Raw genomic sequence first — 21292 nt, 5'->3', positions numbered from 1 at the left:
TACGTGGAAAGTTACAGTGGGACATTTTCTCACATACTACTATCAGCAGAGATGGTAGCCCCACTTTATTAACATTACCCAGCGTTTCTCCTAAGAACGTCTTTTCAGTTCCTATAGGACTTTGCCAAACTGTTATACCTGGTTTGGGACTGACTGAATTTTTTCTTTTTCCCAAAATTTCAACCAAAATTGGTCAGTCATTTCCAATAGTGAGGTATGAAAAAAATGCATTTTGCCATGTGGAAAAATTCTAACGTTCTTTGAAAAACTCTTGTCTTCCATGCTTTGGAACAGAGACTTAAAATTTGGCATGGGGTGGCCTTTACATCAGCAAATTGCTTTTTGTCATTCCTAAGAAAATCTCCTCAAATTTGGCAGTTATATGCGTATTAAAAAAACAACAGTTTACACATGCTCAGTAGAGAATTGCTAGAAATTAGCAGCGCTTTTCCCTAGAGATTCCATCTGCACTGAGTATGCTCCAGCCTGTTAGGAAAGTTAAGGACAATGGAGGATTCAGGCCTGTACCTTTCCCTGAGACACTGAATGTTGGGTCTTGTCTACCAGTTTGATTATTGATACAAAAATATATTGATTTATATAAGAGTATCTTATGCTAATATGTGTACCCAAAGGACAAAGACCTTGCTGCTTTCAGATGGGTTGGTTAGTACAATAAGGAGGAGATAAGAAACAGAGCAACGCTTCAGTGTGTCAGAGTACGGTGGGAGTAGAATATGAGCAAACACTGAAAAGCTGCCTGGCTCTTCTCTCAAGCCAAGGTTAAGCAACCAGTTAGATGGGACAACGGAGAACTGGCATAAGAAAAGCCTGGCCTTGGTCACAACACAACCTCACTCCTTACTCCTCCCACAGGATACAAAAGAGGCAGGATGAAAACCCCAGACTCACAGTCCTCCAAAATGGAAGACCATCAAAAGCCATAAAAAGTGTGAGTCAGGCGCGCAATGTAGATATATTTAGGCCTGTTGAGGAGGAGGAGGAGGAAACGGGGGGACAGAGCCAAGGCTCCTCAGCATCACAGCTGGGAACAGGACACTGGAAAGCAGACTGCTGGCATGTAGTGCTAAGAATGTGCTTACTTGGAATTAACCCCAATATCCCTCTCATTGCCTCCACTTTGGAGTTCTGTGTACATGATAAGAGCGAGGGGAGGGGACAGAGAGAAAGCCCCTAAGACTGCAGTCCTAAGCAAGAATCTCTCTCAAAATGCTTCTAATGGCAATTAGGACCAACAAAATTCTGTTACTTCCACTAAGATTTCAGTTTTGAACCAAGTCTTTTGATGGTCAGACAGCTGAGGGACATTCAATCATCTAAAAATTCTTGGTTTGTCCTACCAAGGACATCTGAGCATATAAAACTTTCCATAAAATAAAGAAAGGGTATCAGAATGGCTATTCTGCATGTCTTTGTTTTTTCTGGATTGTTGGTACAAAGCAGGAAAGGGAAATGGGTGGCGGTCTAAGACCTGGTAGCTAAAGCAATAAACTTCACAATGAACAAGATGTGTGTGTTCTAAACGTAGCAGCTTCCCAATTTGCTCAGCATCAGTGAAAGTTATTTCTCCAATATAAAGAGCTCCCTCTATTTACATCAATCTATTACCATAGACTTTCACTGATTAAAACCACAGTGAGGGATAGTTTGAGAAAACTTAGGTGCCTGCGAACAAAGGGATGTTCACGAGTCTGAGGGCTGGGTGTATATTTAGTTACCTCTGAATTGGTCTTGGTCATGATTTATAAAAAGCACACCCACATACGCACACCCACAGTCAGACTTGAGAAGGCCTGAAGCCAATTTTCAAGAATAGCTGTTGGGTAAATTGGCATCAGTGGACAGAAACTGGAATTTGCAACTCACTCTGTCTGCAATGACAGCCTTTCGCTTACTGGGATCCCCAGACAACCCTGTAATGGAACACAGAACAAAAACAAAGTTTCCTTTTCACAATCAATCTGCACAGGGAAGTGAAGACTCATTTTAGCTCCTACAACTAAGATATGGGAGAAGACCTAACTGCCGTAATCCTCTAGCTGTGGGTGTCCAGATATCCTGAACACACCTAGATACAACTCATACAGACCAGCCCTTTGCCTTAATAAACTAAACCTATATTTCATGTGAACATTAACTTAAGCTGCTTATTGATTGTTTTTGAAAAACGATTTTGAAAGATTTAAATCCCCCCCGCTTCATTAGCATAAAAATGGCTGCCGCTTTTTTCCGGCTCGGAGCTTTGCCGGAAAAAAGCGCCAGTCTAGACGCGGATCTTTCGGAAAATAAAGCCTTTTCTGAAAGATCCCTTATCCCTCTGAAAATGAGAGGAATAAGGGATCTTTCGGAAAAGGCTTTATTTTCCGAAAGATCCGCGTCTAGATTGGCGCTTTTTTCCCGGCAAAGCTCCGAGCCGGAAAAAAGCGGCAGCCATTTTTATGCTAATGAAGCGAGGGGGATTTAAATCCCCGCTTCATTTGCAATTGCGATATGTCTAATTTGCATCCCTTTTATGAAAAAGGGATGCAGTCTAGATACAGCCAAGGTGTTTGTAACTCTGCAGTTGTACTGCATTAGAGAGATTGACTTAAATATCCTTGTGTGTGTCTTGGAACTACAAAAAAATCCACCTGTCAAAATCCATCAGAAAATTATTTATAGAAAACATGGGGTGACTCACACAAATTAGTGTTTGTCAACATTCAGCGAAGCAGGCACAGGCACATGTTACTTCATCAACTAAGGACACTTAGAGGAGGTGTTGTTACTTTAGAACCCACAAGGATGTCAAACCAACTCTGCCCACAAGAACAACTGCAGGGAATCACTGAATGGTGTGCTTTCCAGCCACACTAACTATCACCTGCCCAGGAGTTTTAGTCATGCCTGCAGATCAGTGAAGATGTGCCACCTTGCCCCTCTTGTACATTTTTATCCGCCAGGGGCCTCTGATGGCATCTTTAAAATTCATACACACACCTCCTTGGAGCCCTGGGAAACTTCTAGCAAGGTATGAAACACTGCTTTTCAGTAATCCCCTATTGCAAGCCTCATTTTCACATTCATTACAATTGTACTTTTCCGGGAAAGTGAAAGCTGATGGAAGAAATTACCCCGTAATCCAGTCACGGAGATGGAACCGGACTTCCCCTAAAACAGTTAATTATTAGGAAAAGAAAACACTTGATTGGGAAACTCCACAAAAGCCAGTCAGCCCATCGTCAACACACTTGCACCATCCAAATCACATCCAAACTACAAGAACTTTTTATTCTTCACTGACACAATTCTCGCTTTAATTTATTTTGAATGTTTGTTTTTGTGTGCAGATATGGCAAAGCTACCCCACTGCTTAAAATTAACTTACCTACTACAGCCTTTGCTTTGCCTTCATGAAAAGACCAAGCTAGAGCCAGAGCTTCAGTAAGAGAATCTTGTTTCAGAAGGTGATCCACTCTCTAAAATGAGATGTACAAGCAAAACAGGGGACTCCTCAGAATTCAAAAACAGCAATCCCTTAAGCCAGTGTTTCCCAACCTGTGGGTCATGATCCTTGGGTGAATAATGAAAGACAATTGTGCAAGTCTCAGAGCACTGAAAACTATTAGGGTGTGTCTAAACTACATGGCTCCATCGATGGAGCCATGTAGATTAGGCTGATCGGCAAAGGGTAATGAAGCCGCGATTTAAATAATCGCGGCTTCATTTACATTTAAATGGCTGCCGTGCTGAGCCGACAAACAGCTCATCAGCTGTTTGTCGGCTCAGTGCGCTAGTCTGGACGCTCCCGCACCGACATGAAAGCCCTTTATCAACCTCCCCGGTAAACCTCATCCTACAAAGCATACCGGGGAGGTCGATAAAAGGCTTTCATGTCGGTGCGGGAGCGTCCAGACTAGCGCACTGAGCCAACAAACAGCTGATCAGCTGTTTGTCGGCTCAGCGCGGCTGCCATTTAAATTTAAATGAAGCTGCGATTATTTAAATCGCGGCTTCACTTCCCTTTGCCGAACAAACAAATCGACATGGCTCCGTCGACGGAGCCATGTAGTTTAGACATGCCCTTCTAGTCTATAGCAAAGCTTCCTCACTTACTTTTCTAGGTCAACTATTCTGTTAGTCTCAAAACTACAAATGCATTACAAAGGCTTATCAAGGATACAGTAAAGGAGGTTGGGTAAACTTTGTAGTAAATGTAAGGAGGCTGTGAAGCCTGTTCACTTCAAATAAGAGGTCAAAAACTCAGAAAAGGTTGAGAAAACAGATCTAGATATACTAGGCCACGCATTTTAACAGAAATAATTTAAGAGATTTTGAGTTTTGAACAACTGGTGTAAAATTTTGGCCCTATTTAAGTCAGTAAAAGTTTAGCCACGGACCTCAACATGACGAAGATTTTACCCACTGTCATTTAAATCAGCGGTTCTCAACCAAGGATGTGCTTATCCCTCGGGTACCCAGAGGTCTTCCAAAAGGTACATCAACTTACCTAGACAATTGCCAAGTTGTGCTATTGCCTACATAAAAAGCACTAGTAAAGTTAGTACAAACTAAAATTTCATACTGATGATTTATACATACTGTTCTATATACACTATACACAGAATATAAATATTGTGCATGCATTTCAATTGGAAACACTAGGAAGTCAGCAATTTTTCAGTAAATGTCCTGTGACATTTTTGGATTTTGTGTGTCTGTTTTGATAAGAAAGTCATTATTGAGTGAGGTACAACTTGGAAACACACAAGACAAATCGGACTCCTGAGAGGTAATCTGGAAAGGTTGAGAGCCACTGATTTAAATCACCAGTAGCAAATCCGTCTGTATCTGACAGAGGTTTTCAGAACCCCATGTAAGCAGTGAATGCAGTGTGCTTCCACTTCCACATTTGGACCACACCATCTCCGTTTGGCGAAAGTAAACAAGATATTTGTCCCCATGACTCAGATGCAAACCAGGAGGTGCAGCGCAGAATCTGAAGGAAGGGACAAAGATGGTTATGTACCGCCCAGACCCTGGGCTAGCTCAAGGACACCACAGTACCAGGGGCTGCTCCAAGACTAATTACGCACCACATAAGAATGGCCGTACTGGGTCAGACCAAAGGTCCTTCTAGCCCAGTATCCTGTCTACCGACAGTGGCCAGCACCAGGTGCCCCAGAGAGGGTGGACTGAAGACAGTGATCAAGCGATTTGTCTCCTGCCATCTCTCTCCAGCCTCTGACAAACAGAAGCCAAGGACACCATTTTATCCCTTGGCTAATAGCCTTTTATGGACCAAACCTCCATGAAATTATCTAGCTTCTCTTTAAACTCTATTATAGTCCTAGCCTTCACAGCCACCACAGAGCTACATTAGTGCAGCTGTGCCACAGTAGCACATCTGGTGAAGATGTGCAACGTTGATGGGAGAGCGCTGTCCTGTTGGCATAGTTATTCCTTAGTGAGAAGCAGAAGAGCAGCTCTGGCTGACAGAGCACCAATGTAGACAGTGCTTAGGTCGCCCTAATCTGCACACCCCTGAGTAGCATAAATTAGATTGACTTAAGCAGTAACATAGATTGGCCCTAATTTGCAACAGCCTTACATGATCTGCCCCACAGCTCAGAGTTTGGATAGCACTCAGTACTCTGACTGCTTCCCTGGCACAACCCTTATGCTGGGGGTTGCGAGGACACAGCATAAACCTGTGTATACGGTGTGTGAATGGCATTAGTGGGGTTCTATATTACTTTATTCAATGTTTTAGGGGTAAAATGTATTGTACAACCTGTCACTATAAAAGACCAAACTATTTAGGAAAAAAAAAAAAAAAAAAAAAAAAAAAAAAAAAGAGCAGTCTCATAGGAAAGTGTGGTGATGCTGTGAGTATATCCCTTCCCCCCTTATTTCACTATGTCGTATGGGGGAAAATTCCCTGGTATGTCATTTTGATATCCATTGCCCTTTTCAAGAACACAATACTGATGTATGCTGAGGACCCACTGTAACTGTATCCTGAATATATTCTGTAGCTCTTTCAAGTCAGCGGAAGAAGAAACATCTCAAGGTCTCTTCAATACTGTTTTACACGGATAAGGGAAAGAAGAAAACAATCCCTATTCAATACCCAAGCGTATCCTGGAAGTTGTCCCATAGCACACTATGGTAAAAAGTTATTCTTGGGATAAAGCTGTATACGTAGCTATCAAATACTCACTCGTCATATTTTACTTTAACAAAATTCCATTAGTTCTGATGTTCCTCCTCGTACCCCATCCTACTTAAACAATTCACAGAGTTTAATAAAAACATCATGCCTCCACTCTTGACTTACCTCTCTCCAATTCCTTAACGTTGTCACATGAACAGACTGAAAAAAAGAAAAGACAAGGAAGGGAGCTATTCCTTTATGTGAGGCTCATCGTGAGTAGCAATTGATGGATTCCCACACATACAGGATAGTGTCCCACAAGACAAAGAGGTTACAGTTACTCTTCAGAGACTGGACACACCGTTCCAAACAGAAGCATTTCCTACCGGCTATTATAAAGAGTTTATAGTTTCCAAAAAGTCCCTAAAAGACGCTGCTTAAACTTGACCTACATTTTGAGAGAACAGAGTACACCAAGCACAAAGATGTATCCATATGTTATTCCATATGTTGGAATTCAGCCTTCCTCACTTTTTCACCTGTTCCATCCACTCTAATGCTTCTTGTAACAGAGGGCTTGGTTTATCTCTGCACATTTCATTTGACATTTTCCCCACTACACATTTACTCTGAAGTAGCACTCAGCAGAGACTAGAATCCCAGGTGCAACTTCAGCACCCGCCTTGGCTAAAACCCGATCCAGGAAAATTAAAAGAACCCTAGAGTCACTGTCTACAAACCCTCCCCATTTTATAGCCCCATGTCCTACAGCTTCATCAGAGATAAGACTCCAGGACTCAGGAACTTACTGCACTTCTGAAATCTTGCAGATATCTCCCTTGCAGAACACTAATGCCACCTTACTCTTGAAAGTACATTATATTTCTTGAGCAGACCGCATTTACCTTTGTGCCAAGATAGAAGATTTGACCACCACAGCTGCTGATTGACTGATAACAGGCCTTCTCCCCAACCAGGGCCTGGGAAAATATAACATTTACTCCATCATAAGTTGTTTTTATTTTTATTTTCAGTGAACATACATGAGATGTGTGACCATAACTAATCCCTGTGGACATTCAGCAATGAAGAAACAAAACGAGTTGGGGAGGAGATGGCAATTTGCCCGCTCATATTATTCACATTAAGTGGTGCTGGAGACCTAACATAGCATCTGTGAAAGGGGTTAATTCATACTTCACTGGAAAAAAAAAGTCTCACAATGCAGGGAACACTGGCTCACATGTCAGTGATGAAAATTACTGTGTTCACAAAACATCACCAGAAAGCTTAACAAAAACACCCACTCATAAATGGAAATTCGGAGTAATTTCACTCTTACTATTTCACAATGTAAGGTATTTCTGCTCAGCTTTATCTGGTTCAGGCCAGAGAGAAAAAGGGAAAAGAGAAGATAGTAAAACACAGAAGGATGGCTGTATTAAAAGGACGTCAAAGGAAAAACATCCCCTACCAAATCACGATCCTCACTTTCTTCATCCCATTGTGATATGAGAAGTGTTGTCCTTTTCTAAACAACATCCCAGCACTCAGTAGTGAAAAGTTTAAACTCAGGTAGCTAGAAAGTGCTGGCAGGGAGCCAGGAGAACTAATGGGAAGGAAGTGTTGAGATCTGAACTGAAAGGGAATCTGCCTGCTGTTTTTTTCTTTATGCAAGTTTAAGCCAGGAGCTGGGGGGGTAGCGGGGAGACATTTTTTACCATGCCTAAAAAAGGGAATACCTGGGCCTAGAATTGGACTGGACCTTGGAAATATGGATACATGAGTAGATAGGAAATGTTTATTTAGACACGATCAAGTTATTTTCTTTGTTTTGTTGTTTGGTTAAACTTCTCTGTGCTAAGTCCATGTGCCCCACCTCATATACTGTACTTTTGAAGTTGAATCCCAGGAAAGAATAAAGCACAGAGAATTTCTATTTTCTCAGTTGCTCTATAACACTGAGTAACCAAAGTATGCTTTACCAAGTGTATCTTTTTGTTTTGTTAATAAAAAAAAAAAATCACCTTTTTTATGGATTCTTGTGTCGTGGAAGGGAATAGGTTTGCGTATGTATGCCTATGACTGAGAGATCAGCTATCAGAGATTACCATTTGTTTTTTCCAAGCTCTCTTGTGGTAAAGAGAGCTTGAGGTACCCCTTTGGAAGAAGTTCCAAAGTGATTACTTCCTGGGTTCAAAACGACAGTTTTGGGTTTTTCCCCCCCCTCACTTGGGTAGTGGCAGCTACTTCCCAAGCTCAGGGTGTTTAAGCACAAGCCTATAGCACGGGGGTGGGCAATAATTTTAATCGGGGGGGGGGGGGGGGGGGAGGGAACACTCCAAGATTTTGGCAAGCAGCTTTCTGCAAGGCACCATTCATGAGACTATATAAAAACTCTCCTGCAGCATTGCGATTTGGGACCTGTGGTTATAAAAGGCTATGTGGCCCAATAACTTCAGTTTCTTCCACTCAACCAGAGCTTTAGGAGAGGAACGCTGGGGAAAAAGGGAGACATGGGCAAGTAGAGTGACTATACAAAGGCCACAATCTCCAAGAATCACCATTCTATTTTCGTCTGAAAAGAGTTCTGAGGCTCAGTGGCATGATGGTGCAACCTACAAGCGTGAATGTAAAGAGACCACACTTCAAGAATTATCAGTTCTGGCTAACCCACCACTACACAAGCTTATTAAACACTCTTTAAATAATGTTTTAGGCAGTTTCTTTTAACCTCTGTTTAAAAGAGCAAATTTCAAAGAGTGTTATGAAATTTTAGCAGGCTACAAAGTTCAAAGGTCTTTACCAGTGCTTGGCTGACATTGCCTCCAGTGGCCAGGGATTTAAAGTGACTGCTGTTATAAACTAGCTGCACCTCTGAAATCTCTATAGTCTCTAGTTCTTCTTGTGTCTGACGATCTATCACGTGCAGCTTCTCCACACTGTCCAGAAGCACTACTGTGCGTGAGTTTATCCACTGGAAAGAAGGCATGTGTCAAACTTCAGCAACATTTAATACATAACTATCAGCACAAATGCACAATACACTACAAGAACACCTTACACCGTTAGGATCTTAAGCCATTAGTGGTGGCATGTAGCATAAAGCTGTTGTTACTCTGGGTGTTTTGGGTGAGGCTGAAGCCTAGAATACAACTGCTTTACAGGGCAAGTGTGACTACAAGTAAGGTGAAAACCAGAAAACTTTCTTCCGAGCATCCAGTATGAGAAACTTCCTCAGAATTTAATGGCTTGTACCATACATAGTTGGTCAAGGGAAAATCCACCTCAATTCTTGTTCTTACAACATACAGGTTGAACCTCCCTGGTCCAGCACCCTCAGGTCCCAGATGAGAGATTTTGCCATACCAGTGGAGGTCATATTTGGCCTACCTACTATTGGTCCCCCCGCCCTCCTTGTCAGCCTCCCCCTCCCCTTTCCCAGACCCACTGGGCTTCCAGCCCCCCTCTCCTCCCTAATTCCTCTCCTTCCCAGCCCTGCCCAGCAGCCCAGCTGTGGTGAGCCAGAATCCAGGGTTCCCAGCCAGCAGCCTTCTACTGGGACTCTGGTCCAGGTGTAAAGAAGTTCAACATGTAATATATACTTTGCATATCTATATTCCCATCCACCCTGAAATCCAAGCACTTTGTAATACTTGTGAAGTTACTCTTGTAAGGGACAAAAAGTGTTGTTAGCCTTAGAAAAAGAAACATAGTAACCTCCCACCCCCAGCTGGGAATTTAATTCAAGAGTTCTTTAATTCTTATTCAAATATCTATGAGACCATACCCCTAATTGAAAAGGCATTTGCTTGCTTTCAGAATTTCAAGAAATTTCACTTGCTAGTTTGTGGGCATTTAAAAATCTCCAAACAGGTTAACGGAGGCATTTCTGTATTTCATCATTATATCTTTAGTGCTATTTAAAAGTGTTTTAGGGTTTGTATGTAAATTTGTCTTAAAAACATCAAGCAGCAAGATAGCATTTTAACATATACATAATGGAAACCAATATGCCAGGGCTTCCTGGCTTTTTTGAGCCATTCTTTAGTATCTGTTTATAAGGATTCATGACCAGGCCAGCAGAATTTGGCCCCATTCTTAAAAAGGCTTCATTCATACACTTTGCTCACCAGGAAGATGGGTACTTCAGTTTGCGCACACTACCGATTTGAACAGCCATTTTCTTCACCTATAAGCCATTATTAAACCATTTTTAATATATGGGATCCTATGAAAAAGCTACCACAAATAAATTAATTGAAGTTCATAAATTCCAGATTCAAGCAGCCAATCTGCTTGCAGGGACAGAGGGCTGTTAGAAAAAGTTCAGAGTGAAGTTACAATCCCCTGCAGCTGACAGAGGTTGACATGCATTTAACACACAGCAGGCTGTTATTTCCACCTGAGCAGAAAGAAAAACCATCACTGGATCAATACTTACAGTAAAATTGATGAGGTCATAATGCAGATGAAGTTGTTTTTGCTTAGTAACATGAATTGCACCTGAGTCATCTCTCTTCACCTGATAGAATTAGACAAGACCAACACTCAAATGGGGTGCTTTCCCCAACCCAACCCAGCCCCTGCCTTGATAAAATAAATTTTCTTCCACTGAAGAAGCAATCCCAGTTCCAGGGTCTGCAGGTTTTCTCCAGTATAGTCTTACAGAGGTGTCTTAACAGCACCATCACTGGGGCAGCTTTCTAAAATGGGGCATCAATTTCTTTTTCTTGATAGAATTCATTGATATTTCAGTGAATAACTTCACAAAGTGTTAGTTCGTGTCCTTTGTATTTTAAATGTATTTTGTTTAATTTCTTATATATTTTAATAGAAAGTATTCAAAACTAGGATCTGGCCAAAATTTGGCCATAACAATCCAACTTCCTTTTGTGGGCTGACTGATCTATTTAAAAAAAAATTAACTATATAAACATTGGCAGAGGCTGATGTTTAGTAGGTCCAGGGTGTAATGCATTTGTTTTGATTTAGAATTTTTTTAGTTATCTGTCATTACTAGAAATTGGTCAAACAATGAATATTACTTCACAGACTTTGTCTAATATCCTGGGACAGGCACAACCACAACACTGCAAATAATTAGAATCAGCAGAATGTTTTTTCTGTTTTTCTTTTATATATGTGTGTGTGTGTGTACACACACACACACACACACACACACACACACACACACACACACAGTATATATTTATTTTTTCAGATAAGGATGATGTTTATTTAAGCTTTTTATCAACAAGCACATTCACAGTTGCACAAGATAAGTTTTAACCATTTTTTCTATTTTTAATGTGATTTGCATTTTTACAGTTGTGGGAGATAAGGGAGGTCAGATAGTTGAGAGTCAGTTAACTATTTAATGACAGTGCAGCTTGAGACTCCACAGAGTTAAAACTTTGAAATACTGTTACACATATCATCAACATCGCATCAAGCATACAAAGAAAATAACTTTAAATGAAATTAAATTCTCAAGCAGAATTTGCTTACTTTGCATATCTATGAATTTCAACGGTTATTATAGGAAATATTTTTTCATGTGTTTGTGTATACAAAGTGAACCAGAATCTATTGATATTTCTGAAAAATCTAATCCTGCCAAGACCAGTCAAATGAAAATGTGCGTGCCAACAGCAGCCAATAGAGAAAGATCATGTACTGAGAGAACATAAGCCCTTTCCAACAGAAGCTATGCCTTCTGGTCAGATTTTATTCACACCAAAACCACAATTCTGCCCTCCTAGGAATCTCAAGTTTTCTAAACAAGTACACAAAATAACTGCAGCATTAATGCCGGGAGAGGAAGTTTATTCCAGTTTTTAGAAGATGGGGGATATAACTTGACACCTCTACAAACCATCTTAGGAGAGAGGGTCAGATCAGTGTAGATAAAGAGACAGGCACCCATCGAGACCATGATGTCTCACCATGCATCTCGCAGTATAATATTTCACAATGAAAAGGGGGCTAACCTCTTGTGGGCAGGCTCTTGCTGATGGGATGAGTACCTCTCCAGTATTATCTACTGGAGTCAAAGCCTAGGGTTTTTAATATTAAGCAGATTTTGACTTATCCAAGCACAAAATATAGGGTTTGGAGCAACATTCAAAGACTGAAAACAAGACTTCTTTGCACTTGGATAGTTCCATATATAGCTGTAAGGAATTTAATAATTAAATAATCATCAGTCAATTCAAGGCTCAAGCAATTATCAGTGAGAATTTTCTGCTCCCAAAAAGCGTTTGGAGTAAGACAAAGCATAATGACAATGGCATAAAATTAAAGAACTATTTAAATGGTAGCTAATTTAGATGGCCACTACTGCAACTCAAGGAACATTAAACAGGGTTTAAACGTATCAACTACTTGCCTCAAAAACTAGGGATGTCGACATGCAGTCGACTACACGATTAATCGATAAGACTTGGCTTATTGGTTAATCTTGTCAACAATACTCATTCCCCTCTGCCCCCGCTGCCTCTGTATCAGAGGCAGCAAGGGACAGGAGAAAAGCAGGAGCTGGGGGGAGCCAGACAGCTTAAAATCTGATTTCCCTGGCACTGGCTCAGCTGTGCCATGTGCCCTCCCCACACAAGGAGGATGCCATGAATCAGCCTCTGTCTGTGGGGAGCTCTGATTTCCTCCCCTCCCCCCATGCAGATAGGGGATGCCACCAGACCAGCCTCTGTCCACGGCCAGCCTGGTCCGCCACAGACAGAGGCTGCTTTGTGGCAGTTTCTCCTGCCTCATCCCACCCCCCACAGCAGCCTCTGTCCATGGGGAGCTCGGACCTCCTGTAGACAGGGCTGCTGCCTCAGATTTAGAGGCAGCAATGTGAGGCATGGGGAGCGGAGGCAGCAGCACGGGGTGCCAGTGGGCTCCCTGGGAGTGGGCCCTAAGTACTTTGGCTGCCAGCCCCACCTTCGGGGACTACAAAGTAGTCGAGTAACCAAGAAGAATTCATGTGGTTACCCAACTATTCAATTACGTGATATCGAGCATCCCTATCAACTTTATCATTGGTCATACTACATAGTTTGAAACATGATCTGCTTTATGACAGCACCAACAGACTTCAAACAGCTCCATTGTGGCTTAGCCTTCAGAGCATACACTCTAAGACAAAGGGTGAGAGAAAGGATTACTCCAGTCTTATACCCACTGAGAAGCACAAAGAGCTTGTGATTTGCCCTACATCTCTCAGGAAATCTTTGCAGAGATGGAGACTAATCTCATCTTCTAAGTCACAGACTAGACTCCTAACCATTAGAGTATCCTTCCTCTTGCAAATACACCAGAAGCAGTTTATAAGTAACTCGGTCTGACCACATTAACTCTGTAGAAACTGAATGTCTGACAAGCCAATAGGCCTTTCCCAAATAGTCACCCCCTCATAGCCTACACATCCCTCGGACCCAACATTCTGAAAAAATGCTCTCCCCTCAGCTGAATCTCTCTAGTAGAGATATTAACCGGCCCTTGCCAGTGAACTCTGCCTACAGGCCAGCCACTGCAGGGCCAGCAGCAGTACCCTCTGGCTGCAGCAAGCAGGACTTAAGTTAAAATGGTTAACTGGTAGGTCTCAACCATGTAACCAGTTAACCATGTTAACGCCCTATGCTCTAGGGATACGTCTAACACAGAAACTGGTTAACTGCGTTCCAAGTTCAGTCAGCCAGCACTGGAACTAAGCGGAGCTTCCAGTTTCTGGGAATCCAGTGAGTATTTAAGTGGTTGGGGACGAAGACACTGTGGCCCAGGAGACCATGGGTCAGCATTGGCAGCCTCCCCAGGCATGACTCTGGGAGCCCAAGATGGAGTTGCGTCTACACAGTGAAAAGACAGGACTTGGGCCTAGTACCACCACCCTGGCAGGTCCCACAACTCAGGTCCTGAGCAACCTAAGTCAGAAATGTGTGTGGGGGGGGATGGCAGGAAGATTTGGGCTCAAACATGAGTCTGAGCCCAGGTTAACAATGCAATGATACCTTAGAAGCCAATCCAGATCCATTTGATTTCAATGAGATTGAGCTGGGCTCCAAAACAGAACAACTCAAAAATTGTTAAGGAGAGGAAAAAGGTCCAGCATGGATCTAGAAAGAACATTTTTCAACTTTGCTACATTAAACTACGAAAACTCTAGACCTGGCCATCATAGCCTTGGGAGAGATTTACACAGTGGCACTGCATTACTAGTGCTGCCAGGGCAACACAAAAAAGACATTGCTGTTCACCCTTTCAGTAGGGAAAAATGCAGTAATTCACATCATGGGATGATACCACCATTGATCTAGAGTAAATTAGTGACTGTTTCAGTGTTCTAGAGAGGGGTTATCTAAAACACCACACATCTAGCAATTCAGACTTACCAAAAGAAAATGAACAACATCTCCTCGACAGAAGGCAAGCATAGGGTTCACAGAATTCTGTACAGCCACAAAATGCCACGCCAGCAGTGGCACGCTAGAGGGATCCATCTAGAGAGAACGAACAGCTTCTATAAGACTGCGTACACAGAATCAGACTAACACTCACTGACTTCAACGTGCTGTACGAAGAGGTCTGATGGGGCTTTTGGGGCCAGTGGTATGACTGCTCCACCACTCAAGAATCCATTTAGAAAGTCAGGAAAAGCAAATTCTTGGCACCAAAAAGATCAATGTCTTTGCAACGGCATCCACAGAGATGCACAGCATTCTCATACACCACGTACAAATTATCAGTCAAGAATTGTGCTATAAAGGAGTTCAGATGGAGAGTACAAGTAACTTATGGTCACCTAAGTTACAGGCACGTTGTATTTATTCCAAAACCAAGAATACTATGATAGACAGCCAAACTTGTTAAAGGTATGAAAATGCATTGTTAGGGATACCACTGCCTTGTAGTGACCCCTTGTACTAACCCCAGGATGATAACTGAAGTTTCTGCTTGCTTGTGGTCTCAGATTAAATGGATTTTAAAGAAGAAACTCTTTCCTCTTATGGTGTCAACTCCAATCAGTCAGCTCTATGCCCCTCTCCCCATAGAGCCATTCTGCCATTCTTAATGACAGGAGCCACCCATCAAAGTTACTTCCTCAGCGATCCAATTTAGGGCACCTTCAGACACACTGCTTCCCCTTTCAGTCTGTCCTGGTATGCATGAGCTCCATAGTCTCTTCCACCATAACTCCCTCCTCCTGAGTTTATTGTACAAAGATCTAGAATGCCCCTCCCACTTGGCCATGAGAACAGTCTGTAACCTTAACCCAAAAGGACATTATTTGTTCTTACTCACACGGCCATAGGGAAAAGTCATCCACACCTTCAAAGATGGTTTCAAGCCAATGACTAGGATCTTAGACCAAAAACAAAAAAGTTATAAAAAATGTAAGTCCATTATTTTAGAGTGTTTTTCCACAACTTTCATTTTAATTTTAGCACAGAGACCACATGAGGCAGGATACCTTAGTCAGTGAAGCCATTGCTAGTAGGGAGTACTGGGTGATAGGATGATCTCTCAATTCAGTCTTCGCGTGTAAGGGCTCAATACAGCAAACTTCTCCCTTGGAACCACTGAACAGACATCGAGACTCACATGTTCTCACACCCATAACTCTCCTGAAAACACAACAATCAAATTCATGACTATCTGGCCAGTGCCAAGCGGGCCTGCTCAACATTTTTAAAAATCCTAAACGATCTCAGATCACCACTTAAAGAGTTATTTTCGCACTGCCAGGCCACAGTTAGTGATATTGCTTTCATGGCATCTCAAGGAGCATCACATATAAAGACAGGATCAATCATTGAGACTCTGCTTTAAGAGACCCATCACTAGCCCACCCATAACAACTTGTCAGGGTCTAATCCCACACTCCGGTATCTGTCCACAGCAGCTGTGCAGCTCACTCCTACACAAGACATACACAAAGGAAGAAAGCCGCCAAGAACTACTTGCATGTACTGATAATAAAAGTAGCAGAAATGGGCCTGCAGATTAAGACCTTCACTGCAGACAGAGAGAGGGAACAATTGCCAGGAGTCCCTAAGGGAAGATCATTGCCCCCACAGCTGCAGTCACCTATGACACCCCTACACATGTATCCAACTTGAATCAAAATGCATATTTGCCCGCAATTGTAAGACCCAATCTTTGCTCCAGCATGACACCATGTGGGGAAGAATTCCTTGACCTGTGCTATATTAGGATGAACCTTGTCTCAGAGATCCCCAAAAGTGGTCTGCCACGCAGAGTCTAAGCACACCTGTGCTGTGGGGTTGGAGAAATTAATCTTTTTTTGACTAAATGATCTAGGTAGAGAATTCTATGCTACATCTGCTGCGATGAGGTTTGAAATACAACTTTGCACTAACATTTTATTTCATTAAGGTGCTGATCTATTGGGTCTCACCATTTGGAAAATCCCCATTGGTTCAAATGCTTTTTTAATTCTAAAAACTGACTCAGAATGAATCCTCCTCTCCACTGTCACTTTCCCACAAAACTTAGTTATTTGCTTACTTAAATGACAGCTCAAATACGGAGCCTCCACTGTCGTTGCAAATTGCAAGTGTCGGGTCATCTGTAAACTGATCAGAGAATTAGATCATCACCACCACCATTCCTGACCTCAATTTTAAATCTAAAAGAAGTCAAAAATTTCAGCAGAAAAAACCCATTTCAGAGATTTTTTTTAAAAAGTTATGACAAGTATGTTAATACTGCTAATGAAACAGAAAAGCCATATTTAGCATATTCTTGTGTTTATAAATTCACTGGAAAAAAGCTCTGCAGTAATATCTTAATTTGATGTCTGAACACCAAGTTATATGCCATAAGCCACAAGCATTTAGCAGTTATAGTATTAGAACTTATGACATTTGCAGTGTTTTTATTGCAAAAACCAGTATAAAAAAATATGGTAAAGTCAAACACTCTGATACTGCATATGAGAGTACTCTAATATTAATTGTAAAGCGAATTCTTCCTAAATAGGTTTAGCAATCAAAGGGAGACCATTTGAATTATTTACTCAATCATTTATTTATTGCTTTAAACACGTCCAAAAAGTGAGTAACCAAGATTTTACCCTACACTCACACTTACTGCAGAAGTCAAAACTTTCTACATTACCTCAAAGATTTATATAAACAGAGAAGACTACAGTTTCATTAGACTAACTCCTAGTGCAAGATGAACACGTGAGGAGAAAGGAAGGAAATACATTTTAAGTGTACTTTCACCCTATGCTGTGTTATCACAGGGCAGTCTTGGTGAGAACTGTATTTTCCTCAATTGCCTGCATCACTCTGCCTGCATATAAATGCATAATGTTCTCCTAACATATCACTGTGACGGAAGAGTTTACCTGAACTTTGCCTTCACAGAGCTACACCATTCAGAATATATTGGCAGCTCCAAAAGGAGAGATCTAGAGTTTCATTGTCTTTAAAATGATTTAACTTCCCACGAAGTGGTAAGTGTCATAATATAAAAAGATCCAAAGCTGAGAGCTAGCATGGCTGACATTACTTTTGTCATGAAATGGGGAAAATAAATCCTATCAATAACTACACAAAGTCCATCTGTGGGCCACCATTTTATTATAAAATAGATTGGTCCCAGGTTAATTTACTCCCTGATGGCAAAGTCAAAAATTCAATTAAGAGAAAATACTAAACTGACCACTGCCCATGACTGGAAATGACAAGAGAATCTGGCTTCAAGTAGGTCTAAAACAGTCAAAATTGTAACATGCATTTCTTTTTGCCCTGGACAGAGGACTGTTCTCAACGTAAGCAAAGAGAGTGCCCGATGGCATAACGGCTCTTCCAACTGTGCCTGTCACTGGATAGTGAGAAATTTAAGGAAGTCTCCTCCCTGTATCAGGTTCCTTGATACTTTCTTCCCTATTTGATTTTCTTAAACGAGTGAAGAGCAGGGTGAAATCCGCTTTAGCCTGGGAGAGGAATCATTTCTTCACTTTGGTTTGATCCTGTATTTTTTCAAGCTAATTTTCTGACTGCTTCTCCTAGTACTACTCTTTCAGGTACTGTTTCAAACTTGTCTGAAGAAACACTTTTGCCCAATTATCAAGCTTGTCTCCTTTGTGGGCCTTCCCCACAAACCAACCATGGAGAACAAGGGATACAGCTTGCAACATGTACAAACATGTTCTGGTTTTAACTTGTGCAAGAGTGTGGAGAATCGGGCCCCAAATCTTTTCCGGCAAGCTAAAGGAATGGGGAAACAGAGGAAGATATGGATGTCTCAGTAGATGAAAAGGGGCATTTCATGTAAGAGCTATGATTTATTCTCTGTAGCATTAAAAGAACACTAGCTAATGAGCATCCAGGAAAAATGTCCACCAAATAAGAAGTTATGCTCAAGTACCATGTCTGCTCACAGATCCTAGATAAGCCATTGGCACTGACAAGAGAGGTAATTTTCCTCTGGGATTGCAAAACCTGATGGCAGCACATCAGCCTTCTGTTCCAGCACCAAAGAAGTGTGGAAGTTTATAATGCCTCTGTTCCACCTGGCATCTGAAAAGTAATTTATTATCCAGCTAAATTTCAACCTGCAGAGAAGGTTAAGGACTTTCACAAGGCTGTGCCTTTCTGGTAACAGAAGGGGTGTTTTAGGAAACTGACAGTGCTTCTTCCCTCCACCTGAAATGGATTCCTGTCCAAGAGGACTAAAAACCCCAATACATGTATTGAAGGTGATTAGGCACCTACCCTTTGATTCCCTTCTCCCAAGCGAAAGCTTGAGGGAGAAAACTAAAAAGTTTCAGTATGTCTAGGTTCCAGAGGCAGGAAACATCCTTTGTAGTTTAAGTCCTAAGTTACCTGTCACTGAGGAGAGGTCTGAATATCACTGTGAATGTTACAGACCAGCTAGATTCTGTTGTCTCATGATTGCAAGCATCTTGTCAGCAAACATAAGTAGCCATTATTTTAACGTGACTAAGGAATGGAACGAAAGAGCATTGTGTCACAGAGATAGTGTGGAGGCTCTAGGAACAGGAGAGTTTGAGTGAGGGTTCTATTGGAGGAGAAGCCAAAAGGCAAGCCCCTATTCCTTAGATTTGTGTATGCGTGGGGTGGATTTTTTTCCAGTTTGCAGAGAGAAAAATGGAGCCCTGAGGAGAGGGCAGGACATCTTTGATTAGGGGGCATATAAAGGCAGTGAAGGAGCCAGATAGTAGCACAGGAACCAGCCAACAGCTGAAAACAGGGGAGCGTTAGTGGGAGTTTGAGTGGAATGTTAGAAAGGAACATGTCGTATTCTGGTTTTGGATTGATTTTGGTTTTTTCCTTGAAAGAAGCTTAAGGTATGACAGACAGAGGCAGCAGTAGCAGTGACACAAGGGATGGAAGATTCAATGAAGATGACTACATGTACATCTTGCTGCATCCACATTATCCTGGAATAGGTACCTGACAAGAACTTCGTTTGCATGAGGTGTCACCTGGAGATGCTGGTGGAAACCATATGTGAGTTTTGAAAGGGATTCAAGCAGATGGAGGGAAGGCAAGTCTCTGAGATGCAAGCTAGAGAACTGTGCAAGTACACTGCTGGGTGAGAAAAGTGGCCAGTGGAAGCATGCAACTATGAGAAAGAGGCAGAAGAACAGACTGATTAGGGAAGGAGAAAGAGCTCAGAAATAGGTTTGCTGAGCTGGAAAATGAAGGGTCACAACAGGCAGTAACAGAAGGTAGGAGGACAATGAAGAAAAGTAAAGCGGCTCGTCTCCTCCAGTTCTTGATAGGCAGAGATGGATAGTGTTCAGAACCTTATCAGGATATAGGATTGACCTGCAGAAGCTTACATGGGAAAACAAGATTCCAGAAAGAAGAGGAAGGCGGCCATAGAATCACACCACTACAACTGAGACACAGATCAGAGAGATTAGTGACAGGCCTGTTTTGAGAGCTGATCCAGAGAACAGAAGGATGTACAGTTTGACCAAAGCTAAGATACAGTATGTGGACCCAAGGCTGAAGGGGATCTTAACTGGAGCACAAAGGCTGTCCTTCATGTGGGAACAAATGATACTGCTAGATTCTCACTTGATTGCATCAATGGGAAATTGTAGTTTACATTAGGCTTTGGAAAATACTAGTGAAAATTCATAATTATGACATAATTGGCATCACAGAAATTTGGACAGATAATTCACATGATTAACAGCCAGAAGGGTACAGCTTGTTCATGAAGGACAGGCAGGAAAAAAGGGAGGTGTTGTTTTGTATCAGATGTATACACTTGCAGTGCAATTGAGACAGAAGCAGCAAGCAGAGCTACTGAAAGTCTCAGCATTATTAAGGGGTAAAAAAACAAGGGTGATGTCATTGTGTCTAATATAGCCATCTAACCGGGCAGAAGAGATGATTGAGACTTTTTTTTTGAACTAAAAACATCTCCCAAGACATAAGACTTGGTGATGATGGACTTCAGCTACCAAGATAACTGTTGGAAAAATATGGCCGGACACAATATACAGGAATATATAGGAGACAAATGTTTATTACCGAAGGTGGAAAAAGTGACTAGGAGAGAGGGTCTTCTAAATCTGATTGACAAAACAGGGAGGAACTGGATGAAATTTTGAAGGTGGAAAGCAACTTAGATGAAAGTGATCAAGAAATGAGCAGCTAATTATTCTAAGGAATGAAAGGAAGGAAAACAGCAGAATAAAGAAAGTGGACTTCAACAAGGCAGACTTCAGCAAAATCAAAGATTTGGTAGATAAATTATTAAGGGCAGAAGAGCAAGCTATCCCAATGAGTAGGAAAGATAGGAAGTATAGTAAAAAACTGCCCTAACTCAACCAGGAGATCTTCAACAACCTAAAACTAAAAAAAAAAAAAATCATACAAAAAGCAGACACTGGATCAAAGGATGAATATAAATAATATCTCAAGCATATAAGGAGAAAATAAGATAGGCCAAGGCGCTAAACAGTTAAATTAGTTAGAAACAAGAGAAAGACCAAGGACAGGTTAGGCCCATTAGTTAGAGAGGAAGAAAAAAAGATAATGCAGCAATAGCAAAAGCATGAAATGCCTTTTGTGTTTTGGTTTTCACCAAAATAGTTAGCAGTGACTAGATATAGCACAGGAT

General features: G+C 41.6%; 1 protein-coding gene across 4 annotated transcripts in view; it reads right to left on the bottom strand.

The window, feature by feature from the left end:
* VPS8 (VPS8 subunit of CORVET complex) overlaps nucleotides 1–21292 on the bottom strand; it is a 154730-nt gene that overhangs the window by 109390 nt on the left and 24048 nt on the right. For all 4 annotated transcript variants that reach the window (XR_012906179.2, XM_075937361.2, XM_075937359.2 and 1 more), the window contains 10 exons: nucleotides 16685–16752; nucleotides 15627–15780; nucleotides 15458–15517; nucleotides 14548–14655; nucleotides 10602–10682; nucleotides 8964–9134; nucleotides 7063–7137; nucleotides 6341–6376; nucleotides 3389–3479; nucleotides 1888–1934 (listed from right to left, as the gene is read on the bottom strand). Coding sequence is in view for 3 of the 4 variants with exons in the window: in XM_075937361.2 (XP_075793476.1) it covers nucleotides 1888–1934; nucleotides 3389–3479; nucleotides 6341–6376; nucleotides 7063–7137; nucleotides 8964–9134; nucleotides 10602–10682; nucleotides 14548–14655; nucleotides 15458–15517; nucleotides 15627–15780; nucleotides 16685–16752 (891 nt within the window). In the remaining variant the exon portion in view is untranslated. The remainder of the gene's footprint in view (nucleotides 1–1887; nucleotides 1935–3388; nucleotides 3480–6340; nucleotides 6377–7062; nucleotides 7138–8963; nucleotides 9135–10601; nucleotides 10683–14547; nucleotides 14656–15457; nucleotides 15518–15626; nucleotides 15781–16684; nucleotides 16753–21292) is intronic.

This window comes from Pelodiscus sinensis, chromosome 10 (genome assembly GCF_052426305.1).
Source record: "Pelodiscus sinensis isolate ZL-2025 chromosome 10, ASM5242630v1, whole genome shotgun sequence".
In the NCBI taxonomy this organism is placed as follows: Eukaryota; Metazoa; Chordata; order Testudines; family Trionychidae; genus Pelodiscus; species Pelodiscus sinensis.
The sequence above is the reverse complement of the archived record's forward strand: the minus strand, read 5'-3'. Positions and strand labels throughout refer to the sequence as shown.